General features: G+C 40.1%; 1 protein-coding gene across 1 annotated transcript; it reads left to right on the forward strand.

Annotated features, from left to right (window-relative positions):
- The first annotated feature begins 436 nt into the window (after positions 1-436).
- Positions 437-7,573, forward strand: LOC139376810 (rho-related GTP-binding protein RhoU-like). The gene is made up of 3 exons (XM_071119745.1): positions 437-1,045; positions 1,894-1,952; positions 4,132-7,573. Exons 1-3 carry the CDS (start codon positions 796-798, stop codon positions 4,582-4,584), a joined length of 762 nt encoding a protein of 253 aa, XP_070975846.1. The 5' UTR covers positions 437-795; the 3' UTR covers positions 4,585-7,573.
- The last annotated feature ends 9,815 nt before the right edge of the window (positions 7,574-17,388 follow it).

A 17,388-nucleotide genomic window follows, 5' to 3' on the forward strand; every position in this document is an offset into this window, starting at 1 on the left:
TTTATTAACAACACATAGCGTTTTAACGCATACTTTTATTTGGAAGGCAAATCTGAAAACCGGAAGTCTTAATGCTGCGGACATGACGCTACATCTTTCTCTCTAACGTGGTCAATCAATATATCATATTTCCTGTCGAAGTCCACCAGGTAGCAGATTTGAGCTACTCTATGGCGCAGCCGTATCAACTCCTTGGTGAGATCAAACAGGCTGAGGGATACAAATGTAACAATTGTTTCCAACACATGTAACAATTTCGCCGGTTAAAACTTAACCATGAATAGAAGAGTATTATAAACCATTAAACAGACGAAGTCTTACAAATTATGTATTTGCTGTATGTTTCTAGCGTATTTATTTATTCTATTTTGGGGTGGGGGCAAGCTTGCTTATTGCTATTGGTCAATGGTGCAAATTTTTTTCTGACTCAGTGGTGTTTCCTGATGTCATGCTGCTCACGAGTAGGAGGCTGTGCTTTTTTTGAGGAGGTTGAGTGCGAAATAAAACTCTGGAAAAGATTCAAGAAAGGAACTTCAAATCATACGGGTTGGAAACATTTTCTCCTATAGGATTTATTGCTTGGGGAATTCATTTATGCACAGTGGGGGATTGACATCAAGTTGTCTGCTTCGTCTTTATAGAAAGGCTACACTTTTTCCAGCCATGGAAACACTACAGAAGATAAGGGACAGTTCTTGTGAAATTCCAGTTGATGTCAGATTTAGGAAACGAATAGTTTGGCAAAACTTGGATTAACTGGTCGCTGGACGGTTCCATTGGCGATACCACAAGGCGATGCCTCCCCAGGGCGATGGAGAATATAAACCTGTAGCAGTGTCGACGGCGGTCCCACCGGTTCCCCCTCGGAGGGTTCGGAGCAGAGAGTCGTTTTCGGGCTCCAAGTGTCGGTCCGGTGGCGTAGAGCGCAAAGTGAAGTGTGTGCTTGTCGGTGACGGGGCAGTTGGGAAAACGAGCTTGATTGTCAGCTACACCACAAATGGATATCCAACTGAATATGTCCCAACTGCTTTTGATAATTTTGCAGGTAACTTGACAAATATGTGCCTTTTTTTATAAATCGGCTATTGGGACTTATTATTCGTATTTTTGGGCTATTCAAGTTCTTGTTTTTATCGTGCGGTTTTAACTGCCCATTTATGTGAATTCGTGAGTAGCCTACACTGAGTGTACAAAACATTAGGAACACCTTCCCAATATTGAGTTGCACCGACTTTTGCCCTCAGAACAGCGTTCCACAGGGATGCTGGCCCATGTTGACTCCAATGCTTCCCACAGTTGTGTCAAGTTGGCTGGATGTCTTTCTGGTGGTAGACTATTCTTAAACACACAAAAACAGTTGAGCGTGAAAAACCCAGCAGCAGCTTGCAGTTCTTGACACACTCAAACCGGTGTGCCTGGCCCCTACTACCATACCAAGTTCAAAGGCACTTAAATCTTTTGTCTTTTTCATTCAGCCTTTGAATGGCAATACATACACAATGTTTCAAGGCTTAAAAATCCTTCTTTAACCTGTTTCCTCCTCTTCATCTACACTGATTGAAGTGGATTTAACAGGTGACATCAATAAGGGATCATAGCTTTCACCTGGATTCACCTGGTTAGTATTTCTTGATGGAGGTATTCCTAATATTTTGTACACTCAGTGTATATTTTAAACTCAGACTGACAAAACATTTCTATTCAGCTTTTGTAAAAATGTTGCCAATTGTCTTCTGCCATACATTGGCGGCAACAGGAAGACTATGGTAATTATTATACTCAATAGTTTGTCCTTTACAACACTATTCAGTCCGTAACAGTAAATCATGCCATTTTGGTTACAAATTTCTTTGTTATATTGGCTGATTAAATGTATAATTGTTTTTTTTTCAGCGGTCGTGGCAGTTGATGGCAAGCCTGTAAAACTGCAGCTTTGTGACACAGCTGGCCAGGTTTGTAATTAAAAGACACATATACGACAGTTTGATATTATCTCAACTATCCTGGAGTGTGAAGGATTGATTAAAAACATACAAGTTGACCTTTTTTCTGTTCCTAGAATTTCTCAAACTTGTTCTAACCCCTATGCATTACTAGACTAGCAGATGTAAAGAATGAGGTAAAATGTAGTCTACTAATGTAGGGGAGTGAAGTGATCTGTCTAAATTGATGTGCTCCAGCAGTGTTTTTGTCCAGTCGTGATTCTGCACCAAAAATGAGGTTACTCAGATAAACGCTGTCTCCCCCACATGGGAGGGGGTAACCGGCTTGGGGGGATTACAGATAGGAAACCTTATAATTGTAATGAATTGAATCTGAGCCTGGAAAAGAAACGTAAGCTTCGGCACAGCTGGGGCTGGTCAGAGGAAACGCGAGATGGGTCTGTTTCTGAGGAGCAGAGCAGGCTGGAGAGAGTCAACAGTGGAAAACAGCCCTGGAAAGCAGACCAAGAGAGATCTAGAGCGGTTCTGTCTAGACACAGGCTGTGCACTGTGAGTTCATCGGGTTCTGCTTCGTCTCTCTGGAAAGCGAGCAGAGAGGCTCTGAGAGGATAGGCTTTTCATTAGATACCAAGACAATGCCAGCAATATTGTTTGCAAGGTGTTTGAAGCTTTATACAAGACAATGCAAACAATATAGTAGTTATAACTTAGTTAGGCCTATTACATAGTTAGACTTAGCATACATTGACAAATAATCAAGATGACATTTGCGATTGCATGCCATGAATAATTAGCTCTCATGTGACAGCCCAAAATAATAATTGTGAAAGCACATGCACCAGCATCCCCCCATGCAAATGTGAGAAAATGGTTGAGCCAATGAATCAAAATAATATTAATGAGCTTGTCACCGATGTCACCCAGCTCCCCTCTTCATAACAGAGTCCATGTATTTAGCATACTAAACATGCAGAAGATTTCCTGAATACCAACTACAGTGTCCCTCACTGTTTATGTTGTTGACCTCATTGGGTTCCTGAGGATGGAAATACACTATTAAAATCTCTTCCAGGAAGCAATGGGTACACACAAGCTGGGTGTATCAGAGAAACAGATGAAAGCGCGAGAGAGCAGGGAACGCATGCTTTGTCAATAAACAGCAAAATATAATCTCATTGGAATGCCATGGTTATCTTTCCCCCAGTTGAAATCACAGTAGAACTAGATGTTTTGGAGATATGCAAATGTAAGCTGAATGTTGCGTAATATGTTTGCCAGATAAAAGGACTAAACACACATTAGCGAAGATAAGCACCCATATTGGCGTCAGTGCAATGGCCCATGGGTTAGATGCTTACCGCTGTAAATCCCCTGCAATGCTGTGCTGCCACTAATACATGATATAAATGATGTCACCGCTCCACTCCATCTCTTTAGCTGGTGAAAATGACATATCTCTATACTTATACTTAGAGTTTGGCAGCGGGGTAGTGGTTGGCTGTGCCAACTGCAAATCATAAATGTTTTGCTCCTGTACCCTCTCAACAGCCTCATCACACTTTCTCTTTCACATGATTTAGCTGCATGATCATCATCACACATTCCTTTTGGGAGTCAAAAGGGTGAACTATGGTGCATGTCATTATTTTAATCTATAATAGACATGTTATAGCAATTTAACAATGCTCCCTCTCTTCTCCAATTTAGCTATTGGCAGTTTTTTTGATCTAGCATTCAAGATATGCTGGTCGGAATAAACAGTGCCTTCAACAATACATTACGCAATGGTATGTCAGTCACCAACATTGGAGAAGATTAAAATCAACTACAGGCTATGCTGAAAGTGCTGTCCCCAGTCAGAAGAACTATGGCATGTAAACAGAACACTTTCACTCTAACAGAAACCGATAGAAGTGTCATGTGTTGTCAGGCTGTGGACATGGATTGTGTTTTCCTGCCTGCCAGAGAGACTATGTCATGAGGCAGAGGCGCCACTAGTTACAGCCATGCACATGGTGACATTTTAGCCAATAAGAGCAGGATTTTCCTTCTCTTAGTTATGGCTATGCCCTTTCCATTCCTGCACTCAAATACCTTTTCACAAGGAGGAATATTGTGTTGAGCATGGCCATTCTTGGTTCTACTAGTGTCATGAACCCCCCTCTCCTCTCCTCTCCTCTTCCCGCAGGATGAGTTTGACAAACTGCGTCCGCTCTGCTACACCAACGCAGACATCTTCCTGCTGTGCTTCAGTGTTGTCAGCCCTTCTTCTTTTCAGAATGTCACAGAGAAATGGGTGCCAGAGATTCGCCGGCACTGCCCGCAGGCGCCGGTGGTTCTGGTGGGAACCCAGTCAGACCTGCGGGAGGACGTCAAGGTTCTGATCGAGCTGGCAAAGTACAAAGAGAGGCCAGTGGAGCCCCAGGAGGCCCAGCAGTGTGCCGAGGACATGAGGGCCGTGTCATACATGGAGTGCTCCTCACTCACCCAGAAGAACCTCAAAGAGGTGTTTGACGCAGCCATCGTGGCCAGCATCCAGCACTCCGACAGTCAGCAGCAGCATCGACTGAAAAAACGGACTCCAGATAAGATGAAGAAGCTTTCTAGGTCGTGCTGGAAGAAGTACTGTTGTGTGGCCTAGCCTCTGTCTGCACGTGCGACAGTAGGGACGCATGGGTGCCAATTCTGGTTCCATGTCAGCACGTTAAGAGTTCAGGACAGTAAGGAAAACAGCGACTGGAATATGGGCGAAGGTCTGGTCTGGAGTATCTGAGATATGTGAAGGTTAGGCCTCACTGACCTTGTGCTATTTTTGCTTTACCAACGTGAACTGCAATGGAGACAGATCTGACTTCCCTCAAAGTGCGGTTTGATAACACTACTCATTGACTTTCCCCTGTGTTATATCCATGATCCTGAAGGACACACAGCTTCCAATAGACAACTGTGAAAGATCAAACCCTCTTGATAACTAGGAGGGTCTATGTTGTTGTTTTATTGACCTGGTTTACTCTGACCTTTCCCATGGTAAGTGTATGTAAACTCAGATTAATTTGGCATATGACACTGAGTCAACTTCCCGACGTGGGATTTACCGTCCCTTTGATTTAGTAGTTCCTATGTTAAAAGAAAAATGCAGTGCTGTAATCAGATAATTTTGCGGAGAGTACTGTGTAACTTTCATTGTTTTCATTCTGGTTCTTGTTTAGCTTGTTGTCTAATGTACAAACCACTCAAACACTGTTTTTCAGAATTTATAACTGGTATTTACATTAGGACATGGGTTCTGTCCAAGCTCACATGAGGTTCAGTCTCTAGCTATGTGCTGGAATTCTAACTGGACCTGTTGAGCTTTGGTTTACTTGACCATAACACCACCCGAGGAGTTGTAAACAAACATCGCCATGGCAACATTTAAAGGGCTCCTTATGGGCTTCAAATGCATGTGTAACATGTCCACTGTTTGATTTATGTGTCGGAAGGTATGTTTAGGTCTACTGTGAGGAGGGGACAAATTGCGTTTTTTAATGTCTATTCTAGGAGTTTAAAAGTGGAAGAGCAATATTTTATTTTAAATTACATACAGAATGTCAACCTAATACAACTCGTTTGTCAATCAATCAATCAATCAATCGTTTACTGTCCACGTTGTACACAATATAAGTGAGTCAACATTTCTTTGTTAAATTCTTGAAAGTCTTTTAAACTTTTACCAAGAGTCACACAAATGATGTACTAATACTCTTTTGGGTTGTTTATTCGTTTTGAAGTGCAATGTTAAGCATTATATTATAGCAATGAATGATGATCTCCTCCAAAAATGAAATCAACTTTTTCAACATAACATTTCAATGCAATATGTCGTTACTGTGAACCATGAATTATATGTATACTCACTGCAATCTTTTATTTGCCGCATGAGTGTCCAACTGAGAACTGTACAGCAACCAGACCTGTGGACTATAGTGCATAATTAATTGTATATGAAGAGGCAGTTTAGATAGTTAGATTACACTGAATAAAGAACAGGTCTAATGGACAATGCATTTAATGTGTACCCCTGTTGTTATCAGTTGACATTGCCCACCCCTCTATTCTGCACACTTTCCATTACTCTGGGGTTTTACAATGTCTGTTGTGGTATCATGTTTGATTTAAATCATGATAGCAAAAATATATATCTGATTGAATGGGCCTAATGGCCTATGTAATGCTATTTTTGTTTGGTTATGTGTGCATTTGAATCCTGATAGAAGTGAAGGGTTAAATAGGAAAATAGGTCATGGATCAAACTATTAGACACTCCTGGTTACCAGATTCCCGGGAAGTTCAGACAATTTGGAGAGAATAGGGTGATGTCAGCAAAATAATACAAACCTGGGTATTCAGATTTCCTTAGATAAAACACCACAGGCAGAAACATCCCCAGACGACTAGGCAAAAATACTACAGAGATAATAGAGGACTGACTGCAGCTGAGTCAATGTTAACTGATCTTAACTAACATACTCTGCTGTCTGTTATTAATGACTATGAGCCAATCAAGTCATTTAGTATCTTTCAGCAACCAATACCCTGGAAAGAGCGTGTTTACTATCCTGAGCAAGCTTAACAGCACCATCATCTTGGAACTGGTTGAAAAAAGAACTCTGTCTCTGTAAATACCATGTTCTGATTTAGGTAGGTCCATAGATATGACATTATTTGAATTTCAAAATGTTAACCGTCACTTCTTTCAGTGATATTGTGTTTGTAGGTCCATAGATATGACATTATTTGAATTTCAAAATGTTAACCGTCCCTTCTTTCAGTGATATTGTGTTTCAAGCCTTGTAATAGCTCTTCCAGTAGAATGACAAACTAAACCTTGGGGTAAACGATAGTTACCTGCATGATCATGTTAACCTCCTTAGATGACCTGGATGTGTCACCTATGGATGTGTGATGGACCTCTGAAAGTGAATTATGATTGAAAACAGAGAGAATGGAGAAGTTAATGTTTCACTGGATCACTTAGTAGACCATGTTGCATCAGCAGTCAGTTAAATGTTTAGCATCACATACACCCAGAATATACATAAATAATAACGTACAGCAATTTATCTACTCGTTATGAAATACTAGTTATTTCTTTAAAAGGAAAATACAGGGAAATGGGTGAAATTGAAATGTGACATAAATGCTTTAAATAGGATGGGCCTTTGGATGTGATGTGGGTATGCGGTAAGTGTTAGTGGACAGTGGTGCACATACCTTTGGACAGTTGTCTTTTTCTAGGTCATTTTGAATGTTGGCTTCTTCATAGCGTCATAGAATTTTCAAACTGTATTGTGTATTGTAACAGTATTGTGTCGATTATTTTCTCAACACAAATGCATTTAACAATGATGCATTTCTTCAAATGAGTATCTGTGTAACAGTGCACATCACATGGTGTACTATATATACTCTTGAGTTTCCAAGCTATGACTTCCAGCAAACATGGAGGTTCCATGATCTATGTTCAGGGCCCTGTGGGGGATATGGTTGTGGTGAAATAACAGCTCGCATTCAGTGTAATGTCAGAACAAAGACCTGTTTGTCTGTAGTTTGATACCTTTGGAAAATAAAGAATATTTGTTATACAGTCAGGGTTTTGTGTTTATCTCCTTTGTGATATTTGTAATTACCTATTTATTACAAATGAATGCTTGATTGAACAACTATGGCTCAATACTGGATAGTGTAATTATGTCAACTGTATTAACATAATCCGAATACAGTCAATATTGTAAAAATGTACTTGAATAGGGAGAGTTTATGCAGCTGAAATTGAAATATGAAATTAAATGTTGATATGGAAAGCCCCTTATGCTTTCACTTGCAGTCACAGCTATGAGCCATTAGGCCAATCATCTGGAGTCTTTACCAGTCACTCAAACGTTCTATTAGGCTGACAGCCTGCTCTATTCTCTCAGCCAGAAGCTGGCCCTGCTTAATGACTGACATTTTCAGGCCACTTGTGTGTGTTGGTGGTGCAATATGTAGAGCTCTTGCTCAACCATAGAGACCCACATGACAAATAACCGCCTCAACTGAGACCAGAATAAATGTGAGAGATGTCTAGATGGTACAGATCATGGCCGGCAGGATTAGGCGGCTGCCAATGGTGGCAGATTGACGAGGGCAGCATTTTCTAAGCTAAACTGACCAAGATGCACCTCCAACAAAACGTAAAAACTCAAATAATTCTGCCCCAAAACAATGACAATTTCTCTCAACTATGGGCTTTTTAGGTGAGCGCTGATGCCGCCCTGTGATAAGCAGTGCCCACTTTGTGAAAGGCAGGGACGCAAAATATTTATCAAATCAGATTGTATTTGTCATATGCGCTGAATACAACAGGTGTGGACCTTACAGTGAGATGCCTACTTGCAAGCCATTAACCAACAATGCAGTTAAGAAAAATTATTGTTAAGGAAGTATTTACTCAAATAAACTACTCAAATAAATAATTTAAGAGCAACAATAAAATAACAGTAGCAAGGTTATATACAGGGGGTACCGGTACAGAGTCAATGTGCGGGGGCACCGGTTAGTCGAGGTAATTGAGGTAATATGTACAGTACCAGTCAAAAGTTTGGACACACCTACTCATTCAAGGGATTTTCTTTATTTTTACTATTTTCTACATTGTAGAATAATAGTGATATCATAACTATGACATAACACATATGGAATAATGTTGTAACCCAAAAAGTGTTAAACAAATCAAAATATATTTTAGATTTTAGAATCTTCAAAGTAGCCACCCTTTGCCTTGATGACAGCTTTGCACACGCTTGGCATTCTCTCAACCAGCTTCACCTGGGATGCTTTTCCAAAAGTCTTGAAGGAGTTCCCACATATGCTAAGCACTTGTTGGCAGCTTTTCCTTCACTCTGCAGTCCAACTCATCCCACACACCCTCTCTATTGGGTTGAGGTTGGGTGATTGTGGAGGCTAGGTCATCTAATGCAGCACTCCATCACTCTCTTTCTTGGTCAAATAGCCCTTACACAGCCTGGAGGTGTGTTGGGTCATTGTGCTGTTGAAAAACAAATGATAGTCCCACTAAGCCCAAACCAGATGGATGGGATGGTGTATTGCTGCAGAATGCTGTGGTAGCCATGCTGGTTTAAGTGTGCCTTGAGTTCTAAATAAATCGCTGACAGTGTCACCAGCAAAGAAACCCCACACCATCACACCTCCTCCATGCTTCACGGTGGGAACCACACATACGGAGATCATCCGTTCACCACCTCTGCGTCTCACAAAGACATGGCGTTTTCAAATGTTCAACTTTTCTTCAGAATCAAACATGAACTGAATTTTAATGTCTGGAAAGACGTCTTTTTCACCTTTCATTCAGAACGTAACGTGAACCTAACTTCAACGTCTGGAAAAATATTTCTTATTTTCAATGTCATTTTGCTTACTGGAACTATTCTTGTAGGGGAGGCAATTTTTTGGTCTTGCCTAGGGTGGCAGAATGGCCAGTACTGGCCCTGGTACAGATAACATGTTTTGACATATGCATACCGATGCCCACATCTATGAAGAAGGCCTTGCAAGACAAGTTGCATAACTCTTCCCAAAGGGAGGGGGAGAGCAATGGTGGAAAAAGTACTCAATTGTCATACTTGTGTAAAACTAAAGATACTTTAATAGAAATTGACTCAAGTAAAAGTGAAAGTCACCCAGTAAAATACTATTTGAGTAAAAGTCTAAAAGTATCTGGTTTTAAATGTACTTAAGTATCAAAAGTAAATTGAATTTCTTGTTATTTAAAAAAATATATATTTACAGATAGCCAGGGGCACACTCCAACACTCAGACATAATTTAACCTCTGTCAACAGCCAGCGAAACTGCAGGGCGCCAAATTCAAAACAACAGAAATCCCATAATTAAAATTCCTCAAACATACATGTATTTTACACCATTTTAAAGATGCACTTGTTGTAAATCCAGCCACAGTGTCTGATTTCAAAAAGGCTTTACGACGAAAGCAAACCAAACGATTATGTTAGGTCAGAGTCAAGTCACATTTTTCCAGCCAAAGAGAGGAGTCACAAAAAGCAGAAATATAGATAAAATGAATCACTAACCTTTGATGATCTTCATCAGATGACACTCATAGGACTTCATTTTACACAATACATGTACAGGGGGGCAAAAAAGTATTTAGTCAGCCACCAATTGTGCAAGTTCTACCACTTCAAAAGATGAGAGAGGCCTGTACTTTTCATCATAGGTACACTTCAACTATGACAGACAAAATGAGAAAAAAAATCCAGAAAATCATATTGTTGGATTTTTAATGAATTTATTTGCAAATTATGGTGGAAAATTACAGGCCTCTCTCATCTTTTTAAGTGTGAGAACTTTCACAATTGGTGGCTGACTAAATTATTTTTTGCCCCACTGTATGTTTTGTTCGGTAAAGTTCATATTTATATCCAAAAGTACACAATCTAAACTCACGATGCGCGGTCACTAGCAGCAGACGAAAAGTCAAAAAGTCCCTTTACAGTCCGTAGAGACATGTCAAACGATGTATAGAATCAATCTTTAGGATGTTTTTAACATAAATCTTCAATAATGTTCCAACCGGAGAATTTCTTTGCCTGTAAAAAAGTAATGGAACGCAAGCTAAATTTCACGTGACCGCGCATGGTCAGCTCGTGGCTCCTGGCAGACCTCTGACTCATTCCCCTCTCATTCGCCCCCACTTCACAGTAGAAGCCCCAAACAAGGTTCTAAAGACTGTTGACATCTAGTGAAAGCCTTAGAAAGTGCAAGATTACCAATATCATACTGTATCTTCAATAGGGAATGAGTTGAAAAACGACCAACCTCAGATTTCCCACTTCGAGGTAGGATTTTGTCTCAGGTTTTTGCCTGCCATTTGAGTTCTGTTATACTCACAGACATCATAATTATAATCATATTCTAGCTTTTATGGCTGAGTTGCAAGCAGTATAATTTGGGCACGCTTTTCATGTGTGTGTGAATTGGACCATTTTCCTGTCAAAATGTAACGAGTACTTTTGGGTGTCAAGAAAAATGTATGAAGTAAAAAGTACATTATTGTCTTTAGGAATGTACTGAAGTCAAAGTAAAAGTTGGCAAAAACAACATTGTGTTACACCACTGGGGGAGAGATACCAGTGGTCTGAGGGATTTGCCAATGTAGGTGTACAACAGCTGCAGAAAAGCCAAACAGTATCACAGAGTTGCAAACGTGGGGCATTGAGCTGTAAGCAGAACAGAGGTACTTGGCAGATCAAGTAAAGCTGTGATTTCTAAGAGGCTCAAGCCTGGATAGATGTTGAAAAGTAATTATTCTGGGTTGCTGCCCAGGTCATCACTGGCAGGAAATTATGGTCCACTTGTTACTCCATGTGCTGACAGAGAAAAGCAACAATGATGACCTAGTCTGAATCCCCCAACCTACTAATGCCCTTCTTTGGATACAATGTACAGATGTACTATCTTAATTAGATCATCCTGTTGCAGGAAAATGTAGAACTTGTAGTGTATTTGAGGTTTAAAAAGGCTTTCCATTTAGACATTTCAGACTCGATTTTCCCTTCCCTGAAAATGTATCAACCCCTACAAATATGTAAATTCATTATTATACACATAATAATTCACATTTCCTGTTACAGCAGAATTATTTTCCTGCTGTAGCAAACTGGCTCAAATTAATATCCTACATCTGTATACACACAAGATGGGTGAAATGAGGACAACATATCTCTTTTAGTCCACTGTCAGATCACTCTGGTGAAAATCTCTATAAAGAACAAACAAGACACCTCATGACGTTTTTGAATGTCCACACCAGACATTGATTATGTCTTCCCATCCTCAAAACCCTACCCTGAAATTCAGTATGTGCTGTTCAAAAGACTTGGCCCATAGTTTGTTGCAAACAATGTCAGTAGATGAGAATGTTTCTTGGGAGGCAGCACAGCGAGTTATTGGATTTGGCAGGCAATGTTTGGGTTAGAAAAGTTAATAGCAGTTAGAGTAACCACAAAACAGGTTGTGTGTGTGCGCTCCTTTAATCAATTCCAAATGTTGGTTGAGAAAGAGGCCCTGTTTATAATTTTCCGGAGGAGCAAAGTAACAGATTGATATGGCTGGACTTCCCCATATGCGAGCCTCATATCCATACTGTATGTGCTGAAGATAAATAATGGATCCCTTTTGTTTTGTCTTTGCACTGATTATAGTTTATTCGATTGGCTCAGTAGAAAACACGTCCTTCAGTGCATTCGGAAAGTATTCAGGCCCCTTCCCTTCTTACACATTTTCTTACTTTAAAGTCTTATTCTCCAAGCGGGTTGTCCAAGCGGGTTGTCATGTGCCTTTTACTGAGGAGTGGCTTCGCAGAGATGGTTGTCCTCCTGGAAGGTTCTCCTATCTCTACAGAGGAACTCTGGAGCTCTGTCATCAGTTTCTTGGTCACTTCGCAAACCAAGGCCCTTCTCCCCGATTGCTCTAGGGAGAGTCTTGGTGGTTCCAAACTTCTTCCATTTAGGAATGATGGAGGACACTGTGTTCTTGGGGACCTTCAATGCTGCAGAAATGTTTTGGTACCCTTCCCCAGATCTGTTCCTCTACATAATTGTCACGCGGGACTAGGTGGGTGAGGGAGGAATCAGGCGCAGAGAGTTCCACAGGGAAAGGTGCACTTTAATGGGACACAAAATAACAAGCCCACAACACAGGGCGCGGACAATAATGTGGACCAACCAAAACACAGGGTGCCAGGTCCAGAACACGAACACCTCTACCTAACGCACACACGTAGCATAAATACAATCCTGAACAAAACAAGGGTGGGTACACGTACTTTAAATAAGGAAGCCCATTAAGCACATACAACAGGGCACAGGTGAAACTAATAAGACAAAACAAACAGACAACGAAAAAGGGATCGGTGGCGGCTAGTAGGCCTGTGACGACGACCGCCGAGCACCGCCCGAACAGGCAGGGGAGCCAACTTCAGCGGAAGTCGTGACATTAATCCTGTCTCAGAGCTCTACGGACAATTCCTTCGACTTCATGGCTTGGTTTTTGCTCTTGTTTTTGCTCTGTCATGCACTGTCAACTGTGGGACGTTATATAGACAGGTGTGTGCCTTTCCAAATCATGTCCAATCAATTGAATTAACACCAGGAGGTCTCCAGTCATGTTGTAGAAACATCTCAAGGATGATCACTGGAAACAGAATGCACATGAGCTCCATTTCGAGTCTCATAGCAAAGGGTCTGAATACCTATGTAAATATGGTATTTCTGTTTTTATTTTTTATACATTTTCTAAAATGTCTAGAAACCTGCTTTCACTTTGACATTATTGGGTATTGTGTGTAGATTGATGACAAAAATGCATTTAATATAAGGCTGTATTTTAAAATAAGGCTGTAACTTAACAAAATGTGAAAAAGTGAAGGTGTCTGAATATTTTCCAAATGCACGGTAGGTGTGTTTTGCCTCTAAACTAAGCCACAGTAACAAGTAGTCTAGATATAGACCCATTCCCATGTATAGAAAGGGTATTTTCAGAAAATCTCCAATAGCTCCCTTTCTCCGTCCGAGAATTACAGAATACATTTTCTCTGTACTCTGTAAACTGCAATGACAGCACGGCCAGGGAAACATGCATTTTGACACAGGCCAAAAAGGAGGGCACTGCAGAGCATCATGGTTTCAGGCACATTTCAACTCAATAAGTCATATGATGTTATACAATCAAGGGAGGAACCAGAATTTTCACAGAAATTACTTTTAATGGCTGAGGAAGAAGTCTGTTCTTTTTACTCAAACAAACTATTACAGGTTTTTGTTCAATCACTTTGGTGCAATTTGCACAATTATGTTTTACATTTTCACAACTTTAGCACACAACTCAAAACAGATAATCAAAATGGCTCGTTTCAAAACTCTTAAGCTCATTTTCAATTGACTGAGTACAACAAACAAATTCACAGTCACTTGTTCACTCTACCAAATCACTCTCAGTTTTGATACATATTCCATCTAAGTATCTGCTTTTCAAAATGCAATATTCACTTTACTTTCTATATGATTTTCTTGTCATTTGCTAACAGTAGAATTTACTATCACTAAACTGCTCAAAACTGATAACGACTGAAGCAAAACTATGTAGTGCCTAGTTAACATATAATCAAATCAAATCAAAGTGTATTTGTCACGTGCACCGAATACAACAGGTGTAGACTTTACAGTGAAATGCTTACTTACAGGCTCTAACCAATAGTGCAAAAAAGGTATTAGGTGAACAATAGGTAAGTAAAGAAATAAAACAACAGTAACAAGACAGGCTACATACAGTAGCGAGGCTATAAAAGTAACGAGGCTACATACATACACCGGTTAGTCAGGCTGATTGAGGTAGTATGTACATGAATGTATAGTTAAAGTGACTATGAATATATGATAAACAGAGAGTAGCAGCAGCGTAAAAAGAGGGGTTGGGGGGGGGCACACAATGCAAATAGTCCGGGTAGCTATTTCATTACCTGTTCAGGAGTCTTATGGCTCGGGGGTAAAAACTGTTGAGAAGCTTTTTTTGTCCTAGACTTGGCACTCCGGTACCGCTTGCCATACGGTAGTAGAGAGAACTGTCTATGACTGGGGTGGCTGGGGTCTTTGACCATTTTTAGAGCCTTCCTCTGACACCGCCTTTTTTACCTCATAAATGTATCAATTTGACATCAATTTATATTGGAAGGTAAAACCAAATCATTCCCTTGATCAAAAATATAAACGCAGCATGTAAAGTGTTGGTCCCACATTTTCCATATACACAAAAAGCTTATTTCTCTCAAATTTGGTGCACAAATCTGTTTACATCCCTGTTTAGTAAGCATTTCTCCTGCCAAGTTAATCCATCCACCTGACAGGTGTGGCATATCAAGAAGCTGATTAAAGAGCATGATCATTACACAGGTGCAGCTTGTGCTGGGGACAATAAAAAGCTTCTCTAAAATGAGCAGTTTTGTCACACAACACAATGCCACAGATGTCTCAAGTTTTCAGGGAGCGAGCAATTGCCATTTCACACTGCTTGCATTAGCATATCAATAACGAATGTTTACCCCATCCCATACGAGTATAAATGTACAGTAATGTTATCATACAGTGTCATTGATATTATATTATAAACTGGGTGGTTCGAGATTGGCTGACAGCCGTGGTATATCAGACCATGTACCACGGGTATGACAAAACATTTATTTTTACTGCTCTAATTAAAGCATTAAGGCAACTTGGGGGTTTGTGGTATATGGAAAATAGCCGTGGTATGTCGGCTATATACTGTACCACACCCCCTCGGGCCGTATTTCTTAAATATAGGCTACACAGCTATAGAATGTTAGCTAGCAAGCTAGCTAGCTAATTGCCAAAATAATTTCTGCATAAACGTGATGTCTGATTGCTGAATACGGAAGCTATATATGAGTTATTGGGCTTACACTAGCATATTAAAGTTACATTAGAACAAACCAGGCTTAATTTGATCAGTATCGTGGAAGTCATTATATGAGGTAAAAGCAAATTGCGACTGAAATCGTTGATCATTCTTTGGGGAGTTGCCTATTGCCTGGACGTCAGTGGGTTGAGATTTAAGGCTATGGCGACAATTTCAGAATGTAACAGGCTGTAACTTTACAATAAAAAACAAACCACTTTTCAGTGGTGATTTTAACATGAAAATATTGGTGGGGCAAGTTCCATAAAAAAAGCTAATTATGCATCGAAACCACTACAAACACAAACGCTATAACATTTGGTTATGATCAGTTTACTTCCCATTGTCAAATTCAGCACGGATCCACAATATTGCAACATTGTTAGAGTATTGGGATGCAGCCAAAACACCATTCTGAGTGTGTCTGCAGGCCTGTTACCAAGATGCTCCAGTTAAGAGTAAAGCAACAACGCTTATAAAGTTACTCCATCGCTTCATCGTTTGTATAGTTCCAGTTCCATGGGTATAACATTCTGACATCAAACATTAATAACAAGCCAAGTTGTATAGCTACCTCAAAACAGATGTTAGCCACTGCTTTTATTCACCACCAACTACAGTTGAATCTTATTTTACAGCTTGCTTTATTGTAACGGATGATCATATTTCGATGTTTAGTGGCTGGTGAGCACCGAGACATTTTATGTCTACATTTCCTTCATAACGCTAAGTTAGAAATGTATTTTCTAGGAGATAGTCAACATATTTCCTGATAAGATCAATGACGCCTACTCTCTGTGCTTTCTCTGGCTGCCCCTCCGCCACAGAAGGCACTGAGCGAGGCTGAAACAGCTGCATTCTGGAGTGGCCTTACTCAAAGAAAAATTACCAAAACAATAATATGACAGGGAGGAGTCGAGTATGCTGCTTTATTAACTGCTCGAGATATGACAAGTTCACAGTTTACATTTTAGTAATACGTGTAGCCGAGGGTATTTTTGCGAAAGTCTAGTAAGTGTGAAGACCCTTGAGATAGGGGGTATGATAAGTGTTATCAGTTTAGAGTTTTGTGCTTAGAGTTTTGAAAATATACCACTTACATCTGAAATGTTTTCCAAAGTGATTGGGAAAAAAAACTGGAATCCAATAAAAGTGTCTACAGATACGTATGACAGACGTTGCAAGTGTGACGCACACAAAAATGTCAGTCCTCCAAGGTTTCGCCACTGCGATGCATTTATACTACTGTTGGCCAATAGGGCGCAGTGAGACATGTTCGTGTCACACTGGGACTATATGCGATCCTGCACCTGTGTGTTCTCATTTTTGAGAGAGCCTTTGAAAGAGTTGCCACGTTCTACTGTTTCATCATTTATCTTGTGTTACAGGCCATTAAAGTGCAAAAATACACTGAATACCACAATATAGTTTTGTAACTTGCCTGTTGAAGTGCATGTCATGATTTTGAACAACATCGTAATTGTATAACTTCGTGCTCGACAGAAAACGCATGTCGAGTGTAAAATTAAATGATAGCGGTGCAGTCCTTTGATCTAGAAAATAAAAATATATATTTTTGAAAAAGACACTCCTGACAATATCCTAAGGGTTTAGATAATTTTATGTCGTAACTGATGTTTAAGAACTTTGTAATTGTTGTACTGTAAATGTTAGAAAAGCTGCAAGCTTAGGGCTAGCTCCGGTTAGCTTTTGGCTAGCTCCGGTTATCGGTTTGCTAGCTCCGGTCAGTTAGCGCTATGCTAGCTTGTTCAGTCATTTTTCAATAATTAGCATTAATGTCACTTGCAGTAGCCTCGTCTTTCTATTAGCCCTTCTTACACTTTGTGAATGTATTTTGAGCATGGGTATAAAGTAACTTCCAATGAGTTAAACCAGTCTTTAAAGGCTTTCATGTT

This window comes from Oncorhynchus clarkii, chromosome 20, assembly GCF_045791955.1.
Source record: "Oncorhynchus clarkii lewisi isolate Uvic-CL-2024 chromosome 20, UVic_Ocla_1.0, whole genome shotgun sequence".
Classification (NCBI taxonomy): domain Eukaryota; kingdom Metazoa; phylum Chordata; class Actinopteri; order Salmoniformes; family Salmonidae; genus Oncorhynchus; species Oncorhynchus clarkii.